The 25,357-nt window shown below is 35.5% G+C and overlaps 3 protein-coding genes across 7 annotated transcripts in view; all 3 read right to left on the bottom strand.

Moving 5' to 3' along the window:
• LOC113499674 (beta-1,4-N-acetylgalactosaminyltransferase bre-4-like) overlaps positions 1 to 9,208 on the bottom strand; it is a 205,458-nt gene extending 196,250 nt beyond the window's left edge. For both annotated transcript variants that reach the window (XM_026880231.1, XM_026880222.1), the window contains exon 1: positions 8,925 to 9,208. The gene's annotated coding sequence lies outside the window, so the exon portion shown is untranslated. The remainder of the gene's footprint in view (positions 1 to 8,924) is intronic.
• Positions 9,209 to 12,493: 3,285 nt separating this feature from the next.
• Positions 12,494 to 18,935, bottom strand: LOC113499655 (beta-1,4-N-acetylgalactosaminyltransferase bre-4-like). Its single transcript, XM_026880199.1, has 11 exons — positions 18,926 to 18,935; positions 18,531 to 18,599; positions 17,982 to 18,215; positions 17,420 to 17,518; positions 17,142 to 17,207; positions 16,210 to 16,342; positions 15,819 to 15,916; positions 14,955 to 15,150; positions 14,505 to 14,633; positions 13,962 to 14,057; positions 12,494 to 12,958 (listed from the first exon to the last, which is right to left on the bottom strand). Exons 2-11 carry the CDS (start codon positions 18,589 to 18,591, stop codon positions 12,760 to 12,762), a joined length of 1,311 nt encoding a protein of 436 aa, XP_026736000.1. The 5' UTR covers positions 18,592 to 18,599; positions 18,926 to 18,935; the 3' UTR covers positions 12,494 to 12,759.
• Positions 18,936 to 19,192: 257 nt separating this feature from the next.
• Positions 19,193 to 24,100, bottom strand: LOC113499630 (beta-1,4-galactosyltransferase 4-like). 4 transcript variants are annotated; one of them, XM_026880166.1, is made up of 10 exons: positions 23,598 to 24,100; positions 22,917 to 23,290; positions 22,711 to 22,779; positions 22,269 to 22,334; positions 21,965 to 22,100; positions 21,501 to 21,598; positions 20,964 to 21,147; positions 20,498 to 20,620; positions 20,008 to 20,103; positions 19,193 to 19,828 (listed from the first exon to the last, which is right to left on the bottom strand). In XM_026880166.1, the coding sequence occupies exons 2-10, from the start codon at positions 23,251 to 23,253 to the stop codon at positions 19,564 to 19,566; spliced, it is 1,374 nt and encodes a 457-aa protein (XP_026735967.1). In that variant the 5' UTR covers positions 23,254 to 23,290; positions 23,598 to 24,100; the 3' UTR covers positions 19,193 to 19,563. The 4 variants fall into 4 exon arrangements, with proteins under 4 accessions (XP_026735967.1, XP_026735975.1, XP_026735990.1 ...); XM_026880174.1 differs by having other exon boundaries at positions 23,756 to 24,100; XM_026880189.1 differs by lacking the exons at positions 20,498 to 20,620; positions 23,598 to 24,100.
• Between the last annotated feature and the right edge of the window lie 1,257 nt (positions 24,101 to 25,357).

The following is a 25,357-nucleotide window of genomic DNA, read 5'->3' as shown; positions in this document are numbered from 1 at the left end:
ACTATAGATGTGCCGAGTACTTTAAAAGTTAGTTTCTTAGTCTTTACTTACTACATAATATATTTTTTTTAGGTTTTGGCTGTCATCTGGTTCAACTGACAAGTGTATAAGTGTGTTAAAAGCAAGATATGTTTATGTCTATGTGATGAAACCTGGACATCAAACTGAAATTGCCAACCCACACTGAGCTAGCATGATGATCAATACTTAAACCTTACCTATACGGAAAGAGGCCTGTGCCCAGCAGTGGGACGTATATAGGCTGGAATAACTATATTACTATAAAGTACTTTACTAATACTAATGTATTATAGATACTTTACTCATCTCTAACACAGAACTATCGATTACCCTTTATCTAATTATATTTGGGGTAAAAGATAGCGTATAACGGAACGTAAGTAAACGCATTAGGACGCCATTAGCGGTGTCTGCCGGTAATTATCAAATTACCCACAGTTTGCATATTACCATGTAATCCCTCGTTTCCTTAAGACAATGTTAAGTCTTATCTTTTAAATCGCTGTTATAACAGCAATGAACTATTAAAAGCTTGTTGATACAATAGTTATCAAATATTATGTTAGTTTTGCAGTTGGTATCTTTCAAGTTGTTGATAAAACTTAAGATATAACGGTTTACTTACATACGAGTATTTATCGGGATCTCTCGACTTTAGACCTAAACGTAGCACTAATCATGAGGTGCGTTATTGATGATAGCTCATATTGTCATCGTTTGTTGACAATACATCATATATCATCATATCCACCATCGTCACGCTACAGACTGTACCTCATACCATTATATATATGTTAATATAATTATGCAATGTGCAAGTTTAAATATAAGCGTACCATACTTACACCGTTTGTGAATCGTCAGTAAGTGAGTCAAGCTTTCAAATATTGAACCACTTATTAATCATTTGATGCCTATTGAATAAGTTGACAACCCATCGTCGTTAAAATTACTTCAATGCTACGCTAGTAACTATTAAGTAATCTGTGGCTACGCTTCCTCCCGGACTATAAGAATTGAAATATTCTAAGTAGGTACACAATTTGGGACAAATATTTAGTAAACTGTTTGTCGAGTCGTACTATAAGTAAGCATAACTAGTAACAAGTTTTTAATCGACAAAAGATTAAACTATAAATTAGCGCTATATTTTTTATAGGAAATAAATTTTATAATCTTTGAAATCGTTTTAATACAAGTCTTGATGTATTTACCGCGCTTAATCTGATTGTTAGCTGACTAGCAAAAAAACTAAACACACTTGAATTGACCTAAAAGACGTTATATATCCTATCTCATCTATCCATATCGCCAGAATAAAGAAAAGGCACGAAACAAGTAAAAAATTAAATATAATTCGTATTTACAACTCAACATCACTAATTTGAAACACTAAAAAACACACAAACATACGTACAGCAATAAAGGCATCGGAGTCAAGGTGAAACCATAGCAGGAGCAAAACATTCCGTTCGACTTTACACGCAAATTCAATTAGGGTCTATGCACATCGCACACGTTGTTCCGTAAAGCGTTGACGCGCGTTTAAAGTTAAAAAACGGGTGTCAATTGTTTCGCTGTTACGCTCGCGTTGTGAAAGGCTGATCAATGCTATTTATTTATCGGTTGTAGAAGCTCATGTCATGTTTTTGGATGTATTTTTGACGAATTTTTCTTTTGTTTATTGATCAACCAATCTCAGTTGCGATCAGATTTTAAATAACAGATTAATTAAAGATAATTTCAGAAACCGTGATTACTACTATAAATATTTTACTTGGCTACAAGGTTTAATAACAGCTCCGCAATACTTCCAGCTTAGCAGTGATTTAGATCTCCATTCGCCCGAATATTGTTTGTAGCAAGTGACGCGCCAAGAACCTATATGCATAGACCCTTAACCACTAAGTAGGTACAATCTATAAGTGAGGCTATCATTCAGTAAAACAGGACATCCTGCATGCAAATTGTTATCAAGAATCGACAGGACTTTAATGGTTAGTCGTTAGGCTCAATTAAAAACAAAGCAAGCTTCTAATGAACCAGCTTTAGTCCGCGAATTCGCGGCGTAGCTGGAATTGGCGCGGAAACGTACTTCCGTGATAAGTTACCCTATTTTAATTCTCTGACTACCTACATGCATTTAAAATGCATGATGATTAGACTAGTTTAGTTTTCAGTAACTAGCAGACCTTACGCCTCAATTTGAGGGTGATATGATATAACAAATTAAGGAAAGTAATGGTTAAAATTAAACAATATTTCGAGTAACTCTTTCGGGAGTTAATTAGTGGTAGTTTTTATTACTTGCACTTTAATTAAGCTAGTTTTACGTTTAGATAACCAGTCAAATTTAACTGCTAGCCAGCAAGCGAATGTAATTTGCATAATCATGAACTATAATTATGCTATTCAAGGATAAGAGTCGATCATAATAAAACTGTGCTTTAATAGCCATTGCATTAACTGGTTAGAAGTAATCACTGCTGTACGACGATCTTAGTATCGTCAGGTTAAGACCTTAGCATGCTATTCATTTTTTACTTCAAAAATTAGACAAGAAGTCAAATTTTCAGAGCCTTTTCTTCATGGATTAGAATTTTCAACAAAATTATGACTGCTATATGCTTGGAAAATACGAAACGCAATTTAGACGCAAGAATACAAACTGAATGATCCATTTCCAAAAAATAACTTACGTAGAAGAAACACTACCGTATATCCAAATCTGACAATTCCGTCGTTGGGATAAAAATCAAGTTTTCGATACAATAATAGGAGCATTAGAAATGTCATTAACAGCTGTGCGACTCGGCTGGTCCCATTATGCCCGCCATAGCTCGGCACGCACGTGTTGTCCTCTCCACATTTGTGTAGGCAAAAACCTTTGCACGTTTTGTGGCAATGACGCATTTACATATCTGCATTTCTATTCTAATATTTTAGAGTTTATGTAACAGATACTCTACGGGAAATTATTTTTGTGACTACCTATTGCTCTTACAGAAAATTGCGTTTTAAGTTACGAATACAGAACATTTCATTAAGACAAAAACTTTACGAAAATATTGTTTTCGCACCTTAGTATTTATTGTAAATATTAGACACATCATTAGACAGACATATCAATATACAGTTAGACAAGTTGAAAGATTACTTAGACGTCCATTAGCGACTATTGACTAACCACAGTTCAACGACTCAAATGAATAAAAAGTCAAATATTTATTAAAAAAACACGTATTTATTACATTATTCTTTACATAAAGGTTTAATATGTGAACATACCGCCTAATAGAAACGCGTTACCTTTATTTCCCAACCTTTCAAACACATATATATACATGCTGTATATTAAAATACAAGAGAAGAGCACTACCAATAAGGATATTGCTTTTAACCTAAAACCGGACATTTAAGGGCTTCTTAGGACACCTGGGAGGATATAAATCTTCGTTCTTGGATAGGAGGGACGAGGTACTGGAAAAAAACAGAACGGTTATTATGGAGACAGTTAGTAATTAAGTAGAGCGTAATTAAAGCTAGTGTTTCGCGTGTGTTGAACGATGTGTGCTGTAAGGGAGCTAAATTAATTAATATGGACACTGGGACGATTTTATCACGGGCAGTAAGTATATTGGCAATTTAGTTAAAAATACAGTACTTTACATCGCACTCAATTCGTATCGGGCAACTTGTCTCGTTGACATTTTACTAATAGTTGATAACATGTAGGTAACTATGAAAGATAGGTTCACTGAAACAATAATTTGTATCTCTCATCAGTTACGAAAGATATCTAAAAATGTGTATTCTATTACGTGATGTACTAGTTCCGACTTTATTCTCTTTAGTAAGAGTGGTATGTTGAATGACAATAAACTTCGCAATTGGACAGGTCTTGATACGATCATCGACAAACGTGGGCGTATCACTTACCTAGAAATGAAGACACAAGTTCAACTCATCTGTACGCGCGATGCTATGTGTGCGTGCGATTGTTCATTATTCAATAATAGCTTAGACACAAGTACTAGGTACCTATTTGTTGTAGTGAACTGTTTTTACAAGGGGCACCCACACATGGAGATATGCGCAAAGATCAGTTGAATTACCTGTAGAATACTATTGAAGGTTAAATATGTAAGATGGGTTAGGATAAGTTATGACGTTGATCGTTGTGGATTGATTGTATGATGGTAGTTTTAAGTTAGGTTATTATGTTAGTAATAGCTGTTTGTTATATAATCGGTTATGTAGAGTAATACAACATTTTTCACGGATAGCCAAGTAATGTAGGTGATCACGTCAAACCGACTGTGCGCGACGTGTATCGGTTTCGATCCCCGCATAGGGCAAGCATTTTTGTGATCCACGAATGTTCTTTATCTTAATCTGAGTGTCTTGAGCTTGTGAGTTAATGGCATTTATAAAAAATGGCAATATTTTAAATAAGGAGCTGGCTTTTTTAAGATGCTTATTTTTCTAAGAGGTAACCTTGATTCTAAATATTGGAATCGGGGATCGATGCTCATTGTTGCTCTACATGAAATCAACCCTCAGCCCAAAATTGGGGCATAAGCGGGCTGGTACTGTTATTAAATAAACTACTCAAAACAAAATAGGGCCCACTACATTTTTAGGCTGTAATTACAAAATATTCATATTTAATTGTTATTTTTTGATAAATGTGGTTAGGCTAAGGATTAAGAAACTGTTTTAGGATAATCAACAATCAAAATTGTTGATTTCCTTAAAAATACACACAAAATTCACTTTTTTGGTAATTTGCAACAAAGTAACGAGCACTGTAAACTTAACCTAACTTTGTTTTATTACAAATAATCCTAGAGCAATATTTTTCTTAGTAACGAGTAGGACCTCCTCTACTCTGGATGCACTCTCTGAGCCTATCTGGTACACTTTCAATCAGGTGGATAACATTTTGCTCTGGTATTTGTTCCCAACAGAGTTTTAGCGCGTTTATGAGCTCCTGTTGACTATTCAATTGACTATAACTCTCCTTAAGGCTTCTCTTTAGTTGATCCCATAGATGTTCAATGGGATTAAGATCGGGGCTCATTGCAGGCCATGGCAAAACGGAAATGTTGGCTTCAGAAAGTGCTCTTTGTGGGATGCGAGCCGTATGGGGACGAGCATTATCTTGCATTAACACAAAACCAGCACCCACTCTTTGTGAAAATGGGATAACGTGAGGTTGGATAACTCGCTCAACGTAACTGGTGGCCGTTACTGACCCTTCCTCAAGAATTACAAGCTCTGTTCTGCCCCTCAAGCTAATTCCTCCCCACACCATAACACTTGGACCCCCAAAACGATCTGTTCCATGGATGCTGGGTTCTGTAAATCGATCGCCTTTCTTTCTCCACACGCGTATTCGTTTGTCGTCACTATAAAACTTGACCTTACATTCGTCTGTAAAGAGTACCGTGCTCCAATCCTCTATGGACCAAACCAAATGTTCCCTAGCGAACCTTAAACGTGCTGCTCGATGAGCCCTGGTCAGTTTGAGTCGAACTGCCCGTACTCTGGAGCATTGACCATCTTCGTGGAGACGGTTTCGGATGGTTTGGTCACTGACTTGGGTACCTGTCGATCGCCGTAGTCGCATTTGTAAGGTCCGGGCGGTTACTGTTCGCTCCCGACGTGCAGTTAACCGGATATAACGGTCTTCATGTGCAGTTGTAGCTCTTGTTCTTCCTGTTCCAGGTCTCCTAGCTACACTCCCGGTTTCCTGGTACCGCTCCCACACGTTTCTGATAGCTCTTCGCGACACTCCGACGCGTATTGCTACTGATCTCTGGGACTCTCCCTCCTGAAGCAGTGCAACTGCTCTTGCAGCTGTTTTCAGGTCCATGTGACGTCGAGAACTAGCCATAATAACCACAATTATAACAGAAATTAAACAAAACAGTTCAAGAAGGCAACGTCTAACCACAAAACTTAGAGTCACACTGAGAACATAAGTGACAAAATGAATGCAACTTTGTGTTTTTTCAAGCACTTCACTTTTTCTGCCCATCCTCATGAATAAAACGCATAAATCGTTGCTCAAAACGTTAATAATGACTCGTAAACATGTCTACTTCACATCTTAATACTTCATTTTGCTAATCTTTGCCAACTGGGGAATTCTTAAACAAAAAAATAAAATTAATTATTGTGGGCCCTATTTTGTTTTGAGTAGTTTAGATGAAGGCAAACTATTCATTCCCCTTTACAACTTTAACAAATTCATTAAAAATCAGAATCAATGACGTAATCAGCGTCTTGGAATTCGGCTTATCAGTGACGGCGACTGCCAACTAAAAAGGTTAGACGGCGAAAAGGAGTTCCAACATATTATCTTATGTCAATACGGTACCACTAATATTGACCTAATACAAACGACCTTTGGTTGCGTAACTATTTATCAGGTAGTTGGGTCAAATACTGTTAAGTAAATACGTTAACAATGAACCAATAATATTATTCAAATAATCTAATCGTAATGTGACTCACATTGTGAATTAGACCCTGTTATAAAGGGGTAGAGTTGAATGTCATGTGTGAAGGAGAGTTTTAGAGAATTTAATGTCTTAATTCAGAGGAATCAAAAGGTCATGGGAAAAATTATCGAACAATAGACGATAAAATTGACTAGAGACAACTTTGAGTACAATATTTGCCGTATTATAATATCCATTAGAATCATCTTGAATGTCTGAATTTTTGAAAATACTACGCTATAAGATGACTACTTCATTTTCTACAATTTTGCAGCACGCACGTTATCAAATTTTCTGACTAAGACACGACGAATCTACTTAGCAAAAATGAGTTCACAAATATTAATGGTGTTTAAACGTCGTTAGTCGAATCACAACGGTTTTGAATGCTTTTTTCTAATGGAAAGAAATTAAAAATGTCGATATCCTCGATGTCGTAAGTCGTGGTTGACTGACCTCCACAACCCAGATACTTTAGACAATTTTATAATGTCCCTTTATTAGACTGGCTGTAAAAATTTCGATATCTTCTTCTAATGTATAAAATTCCCGTGTCACGATGTTAGTTACCGTACTCCTCCGAAACGGTTCGAGCGATTTTTATGAAATTTTGTATACATATTGGGTAGGTCTGAGAATAGAACAACATCTATTTTTCATACCCCTAAGTGATAAGGGTAGCTCACACAAAAAAAAAAATATTTTGTTTTTTGGACGAAATTTTTTATTTTTATTTTTTTATAATGTGGCATTAAAAAATACATACAACTAGAAAAAAAAATATTCGGCAAAACTACGTTTACTGGGTCAGCTTGTATTATATAGAATGATAAGTATTATCGTGCTTAGCGACGTATGTACTATTACGTACCACCTAATATTCGCACCATCGATAGAATTTTATTACATCGCGTTTATACCAAACTATGTAAAAGTGGATAGAACGATTTTATGTGAATGCAATTCAAGGGCAAATCACGTCATTTTACGATTTTTTGCCTTTTTATGATAACTACCTTTTTATTTTTTATTAATAAAGTAGGTGGTATACCATTAATGAAAAATAAGAACGAATAAGAGTAAGTATTATTAAAAGTTTTTAAAGCAGTGTAAATAATATTTTAATCACCGGAGTGTAAAACCACTTTGTATAATTCTTGCAAAATTATAAGTATAATTGAAAAAGTATGTTGAAATAAAGTTTGTAAACTGCATCATTAATTAATTAAAATAATTATTAAATTAGTATTACCTATTCCCATCTTATTGTATCCAAAGTACCTTTCAGAAGATCTAATTACCGCTTCAGATTATAAATTTTTTACTTTACAAGTAACCTATGCAAGAGATTTTAGAAGGCCCATATTTCCTCAATAAAATATAAAGTTGTTACTAAAAGGATAATAAGACTTGAAGTCACACTGAGGTGACACATAGGAAATATTCAAATGAAATTATAGTGCAATCTCTTGAATGAGCACATCCTCAAGACAATGGCTGTGGCTTGGAGGTCATATCAATATGCTTGCTGAATTATTGTTATGTAACACACATGGCAGCAAGGAGGTTTGGGAACTGACACTGATAATAATAATGACTCTATTAATAATACCTTTTTTTAAGGACTCATTTGTTATTGGCAATAGACAAGATTTTTTTTTAATGATAAAATTTCTTGGTGAGTGAGATATGTATTCAGTTTTACATTTGTTGATTTATAATTTATATTTAAACTTTGATGGTTAAACACTTTTATAATTATGTAAAAAAAATCAAACAAGATTTTGTAAAAAAAAATAGTTTCTTAGTTATAGTTTTTGTGTTAATTTGTATCCTGATGTGACTATAGATAAAATACTTATGGATAAATCCTATTCTCCTATTAATTGTTCCAAAACGATGCAATTAAAAACTTTAACAACTAATTTGAAAACTATATGCAAATTAAGAACTTATTTAAAAAAAACATTTTAATGTTTCTATAATATCTACTAACATATTCAAGAAATACTGAATCCTACATTTGATTGCATCATTACAATCTTAAAACTATAACTAAACATTTCCATGAAATTACAATTTTACACATTAAAAACTAATATTCATCTCATACCAGTAATATAAGTATAAGGCAGTAATATGCTAATGTTTATGAGTTTTACCTAAGTACCTCAGAAAATACACATGTGAAATTATTAGCAATATATAATGCTATAAATTTCGACATGCCGCAAATATTATTTTATCACGTATAAAATAAGACAGGGCGAGTAAAACTTCTAAAGAAATAACAATAATATCCGCGAAACAGGTTTCTATAATTAGACCAACACTAACCAAACCTGTTTTCTAATATATTTATTTATTTTAGAATATAACGCTTGCAGTTCTCACCTTGTTTTCCAAGCACTTATAGTTTCCAAACAAGTTGCGCCAAAAATCAGGAAGGAATTTCACAAAAAAAAACAGTCACACGACAAAAACACTGGCTACACGAACTTGACAACCATAACAGCCGGTTTATAACGAGCACGCCGTAATGGAAACTTCGACACGTAAATTTAAGTTACGACACAACGTGAGTAAGCTAAATCGGTGAAAGTGCGAAAATTAGAAATATTGTCAATGCGGAAAACACACGCGAAGCCGTCACTATCTACCGCAAACCGCAATATTCAACTGACAGCTACTGCAAGGGAACCTATTTTGAAGGAACACGCTGTTCTTGCCAGGTTAACAAATATTTCTACCCGGACTTATCGGGCTTTGTATTTGAGTTTTGAGAAAGTAAAAATTTAATTAAACAATAAAAATATTGTTTGAAAAAATGCATTTACTTCTGTGCGGTCACCATGCCAATATCAGAATTAACATAAAACAATCAATCATTACACTAACAGCTTCATCATTTATTAATTTATATTAATTTAAATCAAAAATACAAATTCAAAAAAAACTTCAAGATCACACATGCTGTCGGCATTCCATAACTCCATTATTTTCATGATTACCTATATTTAGGGAGTAAACCGGCTTATGGCAACATTGCAGAACGCGCTCCATTTCTCGCATTATAAAAATACAGAGTTGTTTAAACTTAGTCTTCTTGCATGACTTTACGTAAAGATTTCAATGAGAGTTTGTTTTTGCTATTGTTTTAATATTTTTTCACATGTCATTATAATTTCACAGAGATTAACTTATACTTAGCGACATCTATCGCGTTGTGAATGAACTAAACACCTAGCATCTTGTGCTGCAGATTTTTGTGGTCGCTAAACACGTTTCTGTTATACGTATTACAATTATCTTGTAATAAATTCGGTTTGGGTGATAAATTGTGTGATTAATAAGTAACCCAAATCTTCGCCTTGGATATCATAAGTATCTGAATGAAATCGTAGTTAGAATAAGTATTGTTCTACTAATACTTAGGGGAGAGCGGGGCTGAAAGTGCCGGGGGTAAATTGTGCCGACGCGAATATCTCAAAAACGGAAACAGATAGATATACGATCGTATTGTGTCGCGTAAGGCCTAACAGTTGCGCACACGCGGCTGCCATTTTAGTTTCGTCAGCCACGCAGACCGAGTCGCACTGCATGTGAGGGTCCTCCAGCGCCAGGTAAGTAAATATTTTCGTTTCAATACTTTTTGGTCTCAAGCTAGCATTTTTCGAGCTTTTAATATGCGAGTTTTTGTAAAATGTTTGTTATTTATCCTAGTTTGTTATGCAGTGTAATTTTAATGCTTCGTGTACAGTGATTTTTATATGTGAGACAAAATATCACACTATCATAAACGGGGTAAAATGTGCCGTTCATGTGGGGCTGCTTGTGCCGCGGACAACCAACCCCTAACCAACCTATATTGTTTCAGTATTGTTGTCCTGGGCCAAGCGACTGCAGCGTTGAGTGTACTAGAGCACCATCAGGTAATCAAGAGCAAGAGACACGTCAGTGCTCTCCGGAACCTATCCCTTGCTGCAGTTTCCAGCCTCCTCAATCAGTTGATAATAACACAGGAGATAAAAATGCAGCAGTTTTCTCACCAGAGCTAATAAGACCACTGACTAAAGCACCTCCCCGACTAATTGGACATACTAAAGCACGTAAAAGAAAGACAGCTATTCTTACGGACACTCCAGAGAAAAATGCTTTAGCAGAAGAAAAGAAGGTTAAGGGAAAAGGGACGGGAAGATGCAAGGGAAAGGGTAAACAAACAAAAAAGCCGACTAAAAACCCCGCTAAGAGAAGAGTATTGCAAGATGACGAACAAGAATGGTTCTGTATCATTTGTTGTGATGCCCATTCTAACTCTGCCCCTGGAGAACAATGGATTGAATGCAGAGAAGAATTTAGCCCATTTGCAATGTATTGAAGATGAAGAAAACCAAGCATTTGTATGTCCTAATTGTTATTCTGATCAATCACCTGGAGAGTAACTAGTTTTGGTATATTTTTTATTTCTTAAAAAGACTCGAGACTGATTAAAAAGTTAATCATTTTGGAACATAGTAATGAAAGAGAAATCTTTACTGTTTATAGCAGGTAGTTTACTAGTCCATATAGACTGATATTTTTAATAATTGATCTCATTTGCATAAAAATAAGTACCAACTATTGATTAAAAATACGTTTTTATGTTTGAATAATTACATAAGAAGGTTCCTTGTTTTTTTTTTATTATAATACTTAGTATTATACAATTAAACTTTAAAAACTGTTGATTTATATTAAAAAATATAACGAATAAATATATTATTATAAAACTGATGTGTTTTAATTTCCTAATTAATTTTAATTCATATAAAACCCCCAGATTTATCAACGGCACAACCGACCTCAGCTACGGCACAACATGCCCCAGATTGGGGTTGGTAGTGCCTTGCCGCCTCTGTATAAAAAAATCGCATTTTCATAAAAACTATTAAAAATGTGCAAAATCTAAAGTTAAATTCGAAAAATAGATTAAATTTGGCTTAGGATGAACCACTAATTTCAGACATAGTACTTGTTTTATCCGAATCTTAAAAGAATTTGTCAAAATCGGCACTTTCAGCCCCGCTCTCCCCTACCTAATAAAATAACATCAAGGTGTGTGCCGTGTGTGTATAGCTGCTACTTAGATTATTTGAAAACGTTATAGTTAATGCAGAGATTTCATCAGTATGAAAAAACTTACTTTTAATAGGTTACATAGTAACGGCCATAGTACCTATAATTTTGTTCTTCTTCCCATGGCCCTTCCATAATAAAAAATATCTTCTGATTGTTCCAGTGCGCACTAAAGCTCCGTACAAATACACAAAAGAAAAAACGGTTGAAAGGCACGGAACCCTTTAAATATTAGGTTTCCTACCATTAATATGTATAGATATGCCTACTATAAATTAATGTTTACTTAAACTTGTAATTGCGAATTTAAGAATACCATGTAACTAATATGTAATGATTTCTTATGAACAACTATCACTAACGACCTACAAAAGTTAGTTGTATTTTTAAAAGAAAAAAATACAATCATTTTTCAACCTGCAATAAAGCTTGTGTATTTCCTAGACAGCCTAAATCAACAACAACAGACCACAGATTATATTGTATTCCGGGCGCAACGTTCAATATTTCAAAGTGTATTTCGAGTGAACACGGCAAGCAATTCTAGTGATATACGGGCAAAAGGCTTTGCGGAACACCTACACAACCATTGTTCTTTTTTAGCTGAAAATGTTGAGCTACTTCTAACGGACAGTTCGTACATGGTTTCTATTCTATCGGATAAGTTTTTTTTTCATCAATGATGCGTATAGAGTTGTTGTACATACTTTTTGGCAGTTTTCTGTGTATAGTAAATATTGTTAGCTGGTCATAAAAAAAACTCAAAAAAAAAAACCATTCAAACGCAAACCATGTGTGAACCGATTACACAAAAGCCCTTATTTTTTATACTTCTAAATTTTTTTAGTAATTTTTATATGCGACGTTATTTAGATACCTATTTGAATTGAATTTAAAATATGAAGAAAAATGTCGTTCGACTATTTACTAGGAACAATAACACGAAAAAGAATGCCTAACTTTCTGAGGGGAAGTATGTTCAGATAAGTGGCAGTTCATACTCAGATTTGTTCGAACAATTTAACATATTATTACGTAAATTTTATATCACTTCCATATATAGATAGTTTATTACAGGAGGTTCATATAAAAGTCCCACAATTCTTGTAACGCTTTATTGTTTATAATTGACAGTATTGACACTAGTATTCGCCCATTTATTATTGATTTCGGTAATATTATCGCCTCTCGGGTTAATATCCACCAACATATACGTGCACAGATGATAAAACTTCGTCGTTATTACATAGTATTCAGAATCGCCAAGTCCATCCGTTTTGTATCTCTCCATTGCTCTGCTTAGTAAATGAAACCTAAAATTACAGTTTTAATGAGTTAAATATAATAAGATTATGCGCATTGTTAAGTTAAAACCAGAGGACATTTTTTTTCATCAAATGAATCTTCGCGCTTTGGGTAGAGCGGCAAGAAGTGTTAGATTTTTACGGACTAAACCCACCCATGGTCCTCCTTTTGCCTCTTTCGTACAATCCTGCTGGCTCAGTAGAACCACTTGCTTTTTAAATTAACAGTCCGTCTAGAAAAGCGTTATTTCAACAATCGTCACCAAAGCGCTCGAATGTATGAAAACGAATGACATTTCGCGAACGTGACTTTGAGCATCCAGCTCCTCAAAGCATTGACTTAGAAACACAATATGTATGTAGATATATCTCAATGCCTCAAAGTCACGATTCATCACAAAAATGAAAGATCTCCACACATTCATGTGATTTGTATTGTTTCTATTTACTCCTACGTAAATAGAAACAATGCAAGCATTTAACCTTTGCTTTAAGGAGTTTGATTTGACACGAGACCGTAGGTACATGTCCCAAATTCCCATTTACGACCTCTTGAACTCTTTAATGCATAAAAGTCCGAAGAAAAAATAAGTTTATTCCTTAACACACAATCACTTTTGTAGATGAACTAATTTACGGTCGAATGTTGCTGATATCGTCATAATGTGTATTATATATTGTCGGTGACGAATGGATTGACTGACACTAAATGGCTGGCATATTATCGGTTCGCCGCAGCTATTTGTGCATTCCTATCTGAGTGCGCTTATTAGGTATGGTAATAAATTAGGTATAGACTTAAATACAATAAGTGGGTACGTATAAAACACTAGATGTTGCCCGGGAATGTGATTTGACGAGTGACAGGACGGAATGGAAGAAAAAGAAAATGTGAAATTTGTGTAAAAGGAAAGAGTAGGAAGAAGATAGTTGCTTATCAAGATAATACTTACATTAAAAGCAAAGCTCTAGAACATTAATGATGTGGTACCTATACATTAAAAAACATTACCTGAAAAGATTTTCAGGTTCACGATCATGAGGAAGGACTTCGTATACGCCAACCTTTTTACTGTACCTCACAATGGGATAGCCGGCGGCGCGGAGCCTGAAAAATATGAAACATCGTACGAAACCTGAAACATGACTGCACGGATAGCCGAAAGGTAAAATTCACGACATTAAACCTACTGGACGCATTGTGACGCGGATTCTATGAAATTCCCGCGTATGTAATCCATGTGTGTTATCCACGAGTGAGTCTGATTACTTATGCAAGGAATGAATTCGATAAGTATTACGGGAGTCATTGAGTAAAACAAAACTGGCAATAGTAAAACATTTTGCTAAACCTACACTGCAACGGTATTTTTGTTGCAATTTTGTCTAAATAAAAATGATATTTTAAAAACGTTACCGCAGAACTTGCAACGCCTCAATGCTGATAAATGATGCCTCATTTTGCAACGTTACCTTCCACCTAGGAATATCCAGATGTTTGAATGGAAATTAACTATATTAATGCTGTTTTGTACAAAATTAAAATAAGACCTACCTCCAAAACATGTCGTTATCCTCTCCTCCCCATCCGAAATAAAGGTTGGAGTATCCGTTAGCTCTCTGAAACTGTTCCACAGTCATGGCGACGACACCACCGAAAATTGACTTGAATTTGAACGTCATACTAAAAAATGGTAAATCACGTCATTTCTTCAAGTAATAATTTTACCTCCGATGCAAATAGAGGGGTGTTGTAAGTTTGACGTGACTGCCTGTCTGTCTGTCTATGGCATCATAGTTCCCGACGGAGCGATTTCAATATAAACTATATTGAAATTGCTACATCGGGAACCATGAACAATTTTGTATTAAAGATGAATTATGCGGTGTTCCAAGACATTTTTGAAAAAAAATCGGTTATCTCGTTAGAGTGGTGTGAGAACAGAGCTTTTATCTTCCACAGTGGTGGTATAGAAGAAGAAAGTGGTATCATGGTCCTACTTACTTGTATTCCCTTCTGAGTACTGTATCGTCAACCTTCGCACACAAATGTCTCGGCAGCATCGGGCATGTGTACAGAATGCTGGCGTTCAGCGGCAGCAAATCCAAGTCATGGAATATCACGCAATGAAACGAGTTGAATTTCATCATCTCTTGGAACCCGGCGTTCAAGAGACGTCCTTTATTGAAGAGGCCTTTGTCTAAAATGTGAAACAATTGGAACGTCACGGATTTTCGGAAAATACTTTAATTAAATTGTTACACTGCAATGATGTGTGATGTTTCTACTCGTATCTTGCAAAGGACTATTATTTTAAATAAATAAATAAATGCGGACAACATCACAGACAATGTTCTGAACCCAAAGTAAGTTGCTAAAGCACTTGTGTTATGGAATTCAGATACAACAAAGGTACCACAAACACCCAGACCCGAGACAATGTAGGAAATGTGATTTTTACATTGACCTGACCGGGGATCGAACCCGGGACCTCAGAGCTAACGACACCTTGAAACCGGTGCGTACGCCAGTCGACCACGGAGGTCGTCAAACGCTGCCTTTTTCCTGATACGGACGATATTCCAAAATCATTTGACCATCATAACTGTGAACATTTTGGAATCATTGATTTTGCCCATTTAAGGTGCAATACTCACGTGTGCACGTGACGTGTGTGAACCAGTTTTGCTCCCTTTGTCTTTAAATGACGTAGATATGATTTAAATTTATTTGTGCTAAATATAGAGGGTATGTATAGGCGTTGCCAGCCGCTGTTATTTTGGGTCAGAATTTACCTATATCACTGACGTTTTTCTCTAGATTCTAGTTATTTTAAGGATGCTTAGAAAATGCCTTTTAACTGTTTACCTTGTTGTTCAATGACAAATATTTGGTACTCCAACTTTTGATTCATTAAAAATGGATGTATGTTGTATAAGAATATGCCCAAATTGTGTAAGCGATTCCTGAAATGTTGAACATAAAACATTTAGTAAATGCCATCGTACGCTAGTTCTATGTTTTAGAAATTATTTATGTAACACATGCTCTTCTTAGATGTTCCTAATAGGTTTTACAATGATTTTATTATGGAGACTTTTTGTACACATCATTATCTCCAAACTCCGAAGATTTAACTATCTCAGGGACTACTTCTTACAAACTCATAAGAGCTCTTACAAAAACGCGATTTGTTGGATATTTGAGAGTTTCAGGAATCTTTTGCCTGTCTCATGGACTACAGAGATCCCAGACTTACCTATATGGCACAATTATACCGACTCGATGCTTAGGTTTGCAATCCAAAGGCCGGTAATAACCTCCTTTCTTCACTTGAGGATGTATATTTTCATCAGTATAATTAACACTCGTTTTATTTATATGTACCTTTCCTAAAATTAAAACAAAAAATAACACATCCAGAAATTCTGTATCCTACAGTCTTAAAGAAATATTATATGATTGTGGAAGTGAGACACCGCAACACAAGGCGTATAGTGCCATCTCCCTTATTTACCCGCAGTATTTTTAATTTAAGACGTGGCGATAGGTCTCCTGGACAAAAACTTTTGGGCATCCGAAGATCGTGACAATAATAAGAATAAAAAAAGGCGTTGGAAAGGATGTTCAAGGGGTATAATAGAAAAAGTTTCACAATATAATGTGCTAAGAAAAGACCAAACTTGGGTAAAGTGACAAAATTAGTATAGTACCAATAAAAGAGGTTCCAATGTCCTAAAACTTGGTTTTTATCTCTTCAAAAACAAACGTAACGGTTTTCCTCATTCTCAGAATATTTAAAAGAAGATTAAACTGTTCGTAAGATCAGTAGAAATCTTTATTATTAAGAATTAGGTAAGGGAAATTAGGTAACGTTTGGTTTTAAAATCTACGTTTGTATATTTGATGTATGTAAATTGTACAACAAGAAAATTGAAAAACAAATTATTTTTGACTTGGATGGAAATAATTGGTCCTTTTCTAACATATCGAATTATATGAACTTCGTTCTGCTGGGGTGATTTTTAAATCTAAACCATTCTGGGCGCCACCAAATGCCATAAAATCATCCAAATCGGTCCAGCCGTTTGGATGGACTTTAGTGGCATATAAACTTGTCATAGAAAGATACTTATATTTATAAAGATGGTAACTACATAGTTAATAGGCACTACAGTCTGTTAAGCTCACCAAGTGGTTCCTTCAGCCTGCAAGTTGGCAAATTTTGAGCCTCCGTCCGCGCTTCTGCTTCAAAACCTAAAAATTGAATATTTTTTTCACATTCACTCAGGGCCATCTGGTCCTAAACCAGAAAACAGACTTCTTTCTAACCAGACTAACCAGAAATGTGAGTAACGTACTTAACATATTTTAAACACATTTGTACGTATACATAAATAGGCAATGGTCTAGTTCTGTATAAGAATATATATTAGGTATATAAACGAGATGATTATGAAAGAACTTACCTAGCGACTCGTTTTTGTATTTAATCGCTTCGTCAGGATATTCCAACGTTTTTGGGTCATAACTTTCAATGGTGTCCACTGCATTAGATGGGCGAAGCACTGCAATCATACTATGAATTTACTCATCCTTATTTACTTCTCATCCACTTTAGAACTTTTTACACAAGAATCTACTCTTAAACGACTTCAAAAGGGAGGGGTTCTTAATTCATTTGCATTTTCTCCTCAGAACTTTGCACTGAATGAACCAATTTTGTTGATTCTATTTAATTTTACTTGAAATATTGCTGATCCCATAAAAAATATCGAATTTGATTCAGTAGTATCTAAAGATGTTTTTGATGTTAAAATAATTACAAAGTCCATTAAAAACACGTGGTATTGATAAACTTACATCCTCTAAATAATCTAAAAAAATATTTTCTTAAGACTGTGACTCCATAAGGGTCTACAATCTAGACGTAATAGATTTTTGCTACTTATGTAATATTTAGAATTTTATTTTATTTTTGTTTCATGGAAATAAACAGATTAAAATATATTTTTTCTTTATATTTCTTACCTTTTGCTGCTTTCGTATAAGCTTCAGTATTAGCTACAACCTCTGCAATAACTGGCAGGTCACGTTCAAATAAATCCGGGAACAGGTCTGCCCGGTGCGTGTAGATGTAGTACACTCCTGATGTGAATAGCAGCATCGTGATCCAGGCCTTCCATTTCCTCCTTACATCCTTTCTTCTTCTCGGCTCTTTGGATGAGTCCAGACATTCATGCAAAGAGTTACGACGCTCCCATTCTGTTGATGAAATTGAGTACTGTACGGGATTGGGGAATATATGTAATAGGTATATTTGTGCATGTGACATGTATACTTGTAAAACCATTGTGACGGCATAAGTATTAATATCAGGGAGGATGGGAGTCAAACAAAGTCGAAAACAAAATTGCCTGTACAGATTACCGAGTGGTGAAATGTCACTACAGCGACGTGCCCTGGGTTCGATCAGCAGGACAAGTATTTGTGTGATCCACGACGGCGAATCAAAAACATCTGATCTACTGATCGATTAGAATCCAAATGCAAAAGAAATAAAAATGTTGGTCTACTTACTGGCACCACGATGTGTAGAAACTGCTTTGACAAGTTTTCTGACGGGCACGTAGGCTTTCATGACTAAAACTGAATGGCAATGATATATAAGGTGGCGGTAAGCTACACATAAACATGGATGTGTAAGCATACCGCTTCTACAGACATTTTTGCCAGTTTACAAACATTTGTGATTCAATAAACAAGATTCGTTTTGTGTAGTCATCAGTTAGAATCCATTTTACTCATTGGTAGTTGACCTTGACGTTATCATCATCATCATCACATATTACTTATAAAAATGTATGAAAGGTATCCTACCTTATCTTTTGTTTGAAAGTTATAAGTGGCCGCGATTTTACGTATCATATAATTAAAAAAGGATCCTTGTACCTAAAATTAGGACTAAAGCCTACCTTTAAAATCCTTACTCAGACATACTTCATTAACTAAAGTGTCTGTCTAACAAACAGTAGAAGTAGAACATCACAAACAACTCGCTCCAGCTACAAGGTGATCTACAAGGCTTGGTATATGTTCGTTCAATTGTTTCCGAGACTTATTACCGGCAGTTAACGCCGCGCTGAAGCGAATTGAAGCCGTGCCTCGGAAATAGAGAATTTGGCGCCAGGAGTTTATTAAACACAGGTCTCCGAACATTCGTTAAAGACAAAACAAAAAACATTCAGTGAAAACTTTAATTAAAACAAAAGTGTATCAATTACAAAACGACATCACAGAAAGTTAAAAATAAAGTAAATCTACAAAATTTTACAAAGTGCGTTATAAAATTTAAGGCAAGGCTTCCTGGCTTTTACGAGTTGTCTCGGTTTTTCTATGTTTTTGTATTTTTCTTATATATTCCTAGCGCAAAGGTTACAAAAGAGTAACAATACATGTCAGAAACAGATCATTAAATTCATGGTGACAATTTTGGCGATAATTACTGGTTGGGTAACACATGATGATATAAAATCTTAAATCTCAAATGTTCATTGGGACTTGAGAGCTAATCCTGCACCATGCATTGCGACCGACCCATTATCTCGTCATTTCACAGACGCGTCAGAGATTTCCTCTCCACCACGTGATAGAGTTCGCCTTCCTTTACTTCTGCTCCACTGTAGGACAGTTTATTCCCAAAGAGTTTGGCGAGCTGCCTCATTATGCTCTTCATCGCTATTTTCATTCTGATGGGGTTCACGTCGGCTAGAATGTGAGTGTACAGTTTCCGCTTGACTACGCTCAACAACTTGTACTTTGTTGAACGCAAGCCTTCAACCTGGTACCGAAGTTTTGAATAGTCAAGGAAAAAGTACCTGTCGAGAGAAGTAAGCAATGGTTATTAATTAATTGACTTCAAATTGTTTTGGGAACATCGGGCAATTTGGGCGATTTTTTTCTTTAATCAAATGAAAAGACGTTCCAGAAATGAGGGAAAATTTGAGAAACCTAAAAAAAATGTGTTGGTATATGTTACAAAAGGTGTTATTATTACCTATCCTTTCCTGCTCTATTGCGCTCGTGAGGCAAAGTAGCGAACCTGGCTATAGTGCTGTTGTATCGAAGCATTGGTAGTTTTGCAGATTGTAGTCTGAAAATTGAAGAATATATACTATCACCACACGTATATGGACAAATAGAAAAATTTCAAAAATGCTACTTTTTTCACATGATTTCATCATTTTTGGGATACCCTACATATATAAAAGCCCCATGACATTAATTGACAATGTCAATGCAATTTTCCAAATCCGAGCAAGAGAGACAACGAGACATCTAAGCGATTGTGGCTCGTTAGATTCAGGTTTTCTCTTTCTTACATGTTCAGTATAAGTAGATTGTAACGGAATCTTCGGGCCAAAAACTGCGAACTGCCAGACATTGTAGGCGATGATACCGGAGCTGCGTGGCTTTGTAATGTACATCTTACGCACGATCATTCTATTCATGTCTTAATAAATGATCCTTAAAAATGAATGTCTGACCTAATATACATATCGTCGTCTTCGGCACCCCAACTCCAGTAGAAGTTAGAGTAGCCATTGACAGCGATATATTGGTCAGGCATAAGTGACGTCACGCCACCGAATAGAGTTTCGTAGGCTAAACTGTAAAAACAAAAAGATTTTCCTCAACCAGCACGAAATTAACATAATTATATTTACAACATCAAAATAAACAATGTAAAACTAGATGAATTGGTTACATTATAATGAGGATTGAAAGTTCCTGACAACTCATACACTGAGTATTTAATTTTAAAACTTACGCAAGAGACACTTCTGAAATCTAAATTACCTACGTAAGAGCATTCAAAGTAAAAGGAAGTCCTTACTATACGAACAAACTGAAAAGCATTATATTTTCATGTGAAAAAAAACATTGTCTAGTACTAGACAAATCAAAAATCAAAATGTATTCAAGGTATTCAAGGCTAAGACGTTCACATACTTATAGTTTTGTGATTCGACTGACGGAGACATATGAGTGGGGTACTTCATGCAGGTGTAGGAGATCCTCTCGTCCTCGGGGATGAGGTCCACGTCGTGGAAGATCAGGCAGTCCCAGCTGCCGAACCGCTGGCTCTCCAGGAATGCAATGTTATATAATGTGCCTTTGTTGAATTGTTCTATACCTGTTAGAGCAAAGATTTTTGAGATAAAATCTATTAAGAACATCCCGTTTGGCACAGATGATCAATTGCCACGAATGCACTAAGGATCTAGATATCAAATGCGCTATGTATACCTAATTAGCTACAATAGGATAGTAAAAGTTGATAGAAATGTCCCAAATCCTATAAATTTTCCATTCGGATAAGGATCTCCAATTTTACAACGTATATCCGCTTTGATAACACTGTGACAATAATTAAAGAATATTAAGACGGCTTAAAACAAGGGTTCGCCATAAAATTAAACTCCATTATAAAACCATCCTTCACAATACTTTTGTAGTTGACAATTTAGATTAGGTCTCAAGACTCACCGTATTGCTCAATGACGAATATCCTGTACTCCAATAATTGCTTCTTCAGAAACGGATGCAAATAGCGAAGGAGGACAGCTAAATTCATTTTCCGATTACTGGAAAATACGAAACAATTTTGCACAAACTTTATATGAAAATAAAATGAAGAAGCTTTATGCTTCCGCCCTCTGGCTTCCACAACAGCAACAATCTTTCTTTGGGAAGAAAGTTTACTCCCGTATGAACGTGGACATTTTAGTATACTGCGTCGGATACAAGGTAGAAAAAAACGACACCTGCGTTTAGAAAATTCAAATCACATGCACAAAGACAAGCATCACTTGTACACCTTTTTTTTAGAACGCTGCAGTCGATGTTTCCTATCTAACTACCCTGAGAAGAAATGTCAAAACAAACTCAGGGGACGTTATCTTTTTTTAAGCCTGACTGATGTGATATGTTCTTGTTTGTAGTTGACCTACCGGTATGGAACTATAATAGCCACTCGATGTGATGCGCGGCAGTCCACAGGTGCGTAGTAACCACCTGGACTCACGTCGGTATTCCGGTCCTCAACCCATTTGAGGTCCGGGATACTTTTGTCTACTAATATTGGACCTGGAAAAAATTCAAAGTTTTTTAACCGACAAGCTAAGGCTCTTTTTCGTAAGAGAGCAGAACAGATTGCGCTTCTTAAATCTGGATTTCTACATCTTTTGGGAAATAAGTAGATCATTATAACTGCCATAGTATTTTTTCTCTAGAATAATAACATCATTGACTTACCCAAAGAAGACTCATTTAATTGACAGCTAGGTACGCCTTCAGAATATCTGCGAGTCTCTTCTTCACCTTAAACAATATTAAAAGCTTATTGAATCAATCAGCTCAGCCTATCGAAATCCACCACCGGACTGGGCTCTCCAAGTTACGCCACGAGTCCGCTGGCACGCGTCCACGACCATAGTAATATTACTTTTACACGTGGTGGTAGAGCCCTCTGGAATACTCTGAAGCTCACACTCCTACGAGTACATCCGGTTCAAGCCAGCTAACTTTCTAGGTCGTCAGAACCATCGGGTTGGATTCCCAGGGCATCCTACAAAGCATTCTTCTATTCCAAGTTTCCACTCGTAATTATCGTTGGTGTTAAAACACAATATAATGCAACAAGCATTTTATTAACTGATATGATCCCTTATTTTTCTTACGTACAAAATAAACTTACCAATATTCTTAAATAAATGTTTCATTGACATGAACCAATAATAAGAAGAATTATATTCGTGCTTGTAATCTGCAACGAAATTTTTTATATGGATCGAGTGGTAAGTAAATTAAATGATGATACAGTAGCAAATATTAAGTGACTACTGACACTTATGACTCAATCAAAATGGAAAATAATTAAAAAGATATTATACACCTACTCACCCATTAAAATTTCCGAAGAATTTTTCAAGGAATACTTATAAACTAAATCAGCCTCTCCAGGCACATTATGATTATTCGTGCTCGCGTTAGCATAACCTAGCTTATAAATATTACTTTCCAAATCTTTCCTATATTCCGAGTAATTGTATAAATAGTACCATTCAACCATGAACAGTACGGATAGTAGCAGCAACCATCGCCTGTGGGTGTACCTCGAACAACGAACGAAGTTTCCTAAAGATTCTTCAGGTGTACACTCATGTATTTTGTGGAAACAGTCAAAGCCGCAATCGTCTAACGAACGCGGACGTTTATCTTTTTCTTTATAATCGATCATTTTTGTTTATTGTTTTACTCTCTATTGTAACCTGAAACTTTATAATTAAATGAGTTCAATCATATTGAAAGGGCAAACAACAGTCAATGGAGAAGAAATAGAAAATAATAATAATAATTTATAACAACAAAAAGATACAACTGACTTCAAATAGAAACTGCTGAGCCAGACCAAAATTTTATGCGACCAAATGACAGCATTTCACGTTGACAGTGCAATACGCAGATGACAGTCTTGGAGACCACAACACAATCACATGACGTATAAAAGGAAAAACTGACTCCTCACCTTTAGCACACAGAGGAAGCTGCAGAGTCAAAGTTATACTTGTCAGGGGTACTCACACAAGTGTCGAGGCAATCCCGCAACCTCGCCAGTGCAAGCCCAGCCCTAAACGAGCGCGGAGCCAGCCTCCGCCCGCCCTACATTCACCACCAACACGACCATATTTACTTCAAACTATAATAACTAACATACATTAATGAACTTCCAAAAGACTAACTTAATTAAATTATCAATTTACTTCTACATTATGCTCAAGTTATGGTACTTTTAATCCTAAAAAGCTAAATTGCCCCCATATTATGTTATGACAAATTAATGGGCAGATATCAGTCTTTTATTTCTGAGCTGTTCTGAAGTTTCGAGTGCTTTGGGGAGTGGAAAAAATACCGAGCATGTATCCCAGTAACGATAAGACATGCACAGCTTTGCCTCAAGCTGTGCACCTTAATGAAAGCCCAACTTTTAACACGAATCATTTGATACTTAGGTAATTTTCAATGATCGACAATAATTTTTACGACTTTACTACTGAAATTATTTTTAGAGACTTCCAAATATGATTTATGTCATCTGCCAAAATAGAATATCCATAGATTCCTTGGAGTTACGTTCAGAACTCTTTAGAACCACACGCACCCTACTTGTACTCCTCAGCTGTATTTAGTATTTCGTGTTTGCTCGAGAGTATTTTGGAAATCACTCCCTTCCACATAATCAAAAAGATGAACAAGAAAAACAATCACAAAAAAAGGCAAAAATCACAGACCTATTGTATGAAATGGCAGATGTCAAAATAAATGTAGTAATCTTCCTTCGTAGAAATTTATTAAATTTTCAATGAAAATTGTATCTAATATCTTAAATTGTACCGTATAATTAAGGAGAGACGCTTTATTGTCGGAGTTTCAATGTTTACACCAATAACGTTTCGACATTTAGCTCTCCATCGCATCTTGCCACTTATACTGAAAACCCAGTGGCTTTAGCTGCTTTTCTCGGAACCTGACTATTCCATGATCAAAATGAGAGCCTTGAGAGATTAGTTTCAAATCAAGGGCTTTAAAAAATATTTGGCGTAAGTAAGACATGAACACGTCGAAAACTGTAAACCAAAGTGAGTTAATTTTTGTTTATAAGTAACCTGTCCATTTCCTGTATTTTATATTGTACTGGTTTTTAAGTCCATCATTAAGATGGATGGATAAGGACAAGAGGAGACCTTGCAGCAGGCCCAGAAGAAGGTGGAGTGACGAACTCGACTCCGTTAGTCTTAGACCGAGATAAATGAAAGGGGAGAAGGGAGGCCTTTGCCCTGCAGTGGGGCACTAATAGCTGATAATAAATCTAATAAAATATGTGTATCTAACATAGTAAGAACAACTCTTTATTGGACACCACACAAATAAAGGATTAGATACAAATACTCGTAAAATGGTTACATGGAGCTCTTTTACGGGCAAGCTTTAGATGGACTAAGCTGTAATATATTTACCTAGCTGTAGCTACCGATAGCTTCTGTTCAGTTTCTTCCAATCCCATTCTCTTGGTAAAATGTATAACTTAACTTATCTATTTTCCAAATCTCTACTAAGTACTGACTTTTGTAGTTTTTCTTCACAGATTTATTCATAGCATAAGTAATTCTAAAACAAGAATCCCAAATGACCGCATAGATTATGTTTAATGTTACACCAAAATGTAAATTTCCGGAACTTTTATATCCATTGCGAATTTACTTCGTCCAAACAAAGAAATCACTTGACAAGAACAGCAATGGGTTTTTACATAAACCTTACTCGGAAACGCTTCCTAATAGCTC

This window comes from Trichoplusia ni, chromosome 1, assembly GCF_003590095.1.
Source record: "Trichoplusia ni isolate ovarian cell line Hi5 chromosome 1, tn1, whole genome shotgun sequence".
NCBI classification, from domain to species: Eukaryota; Metazoa; Arthropoda; class Insecta; order Lepidoptera; family Noctuidae; genus Trichoplusia; species Trichoplusia ni.
This window is presented reverse-complemented; position numbering and strand designations above follow the sequence as displayed.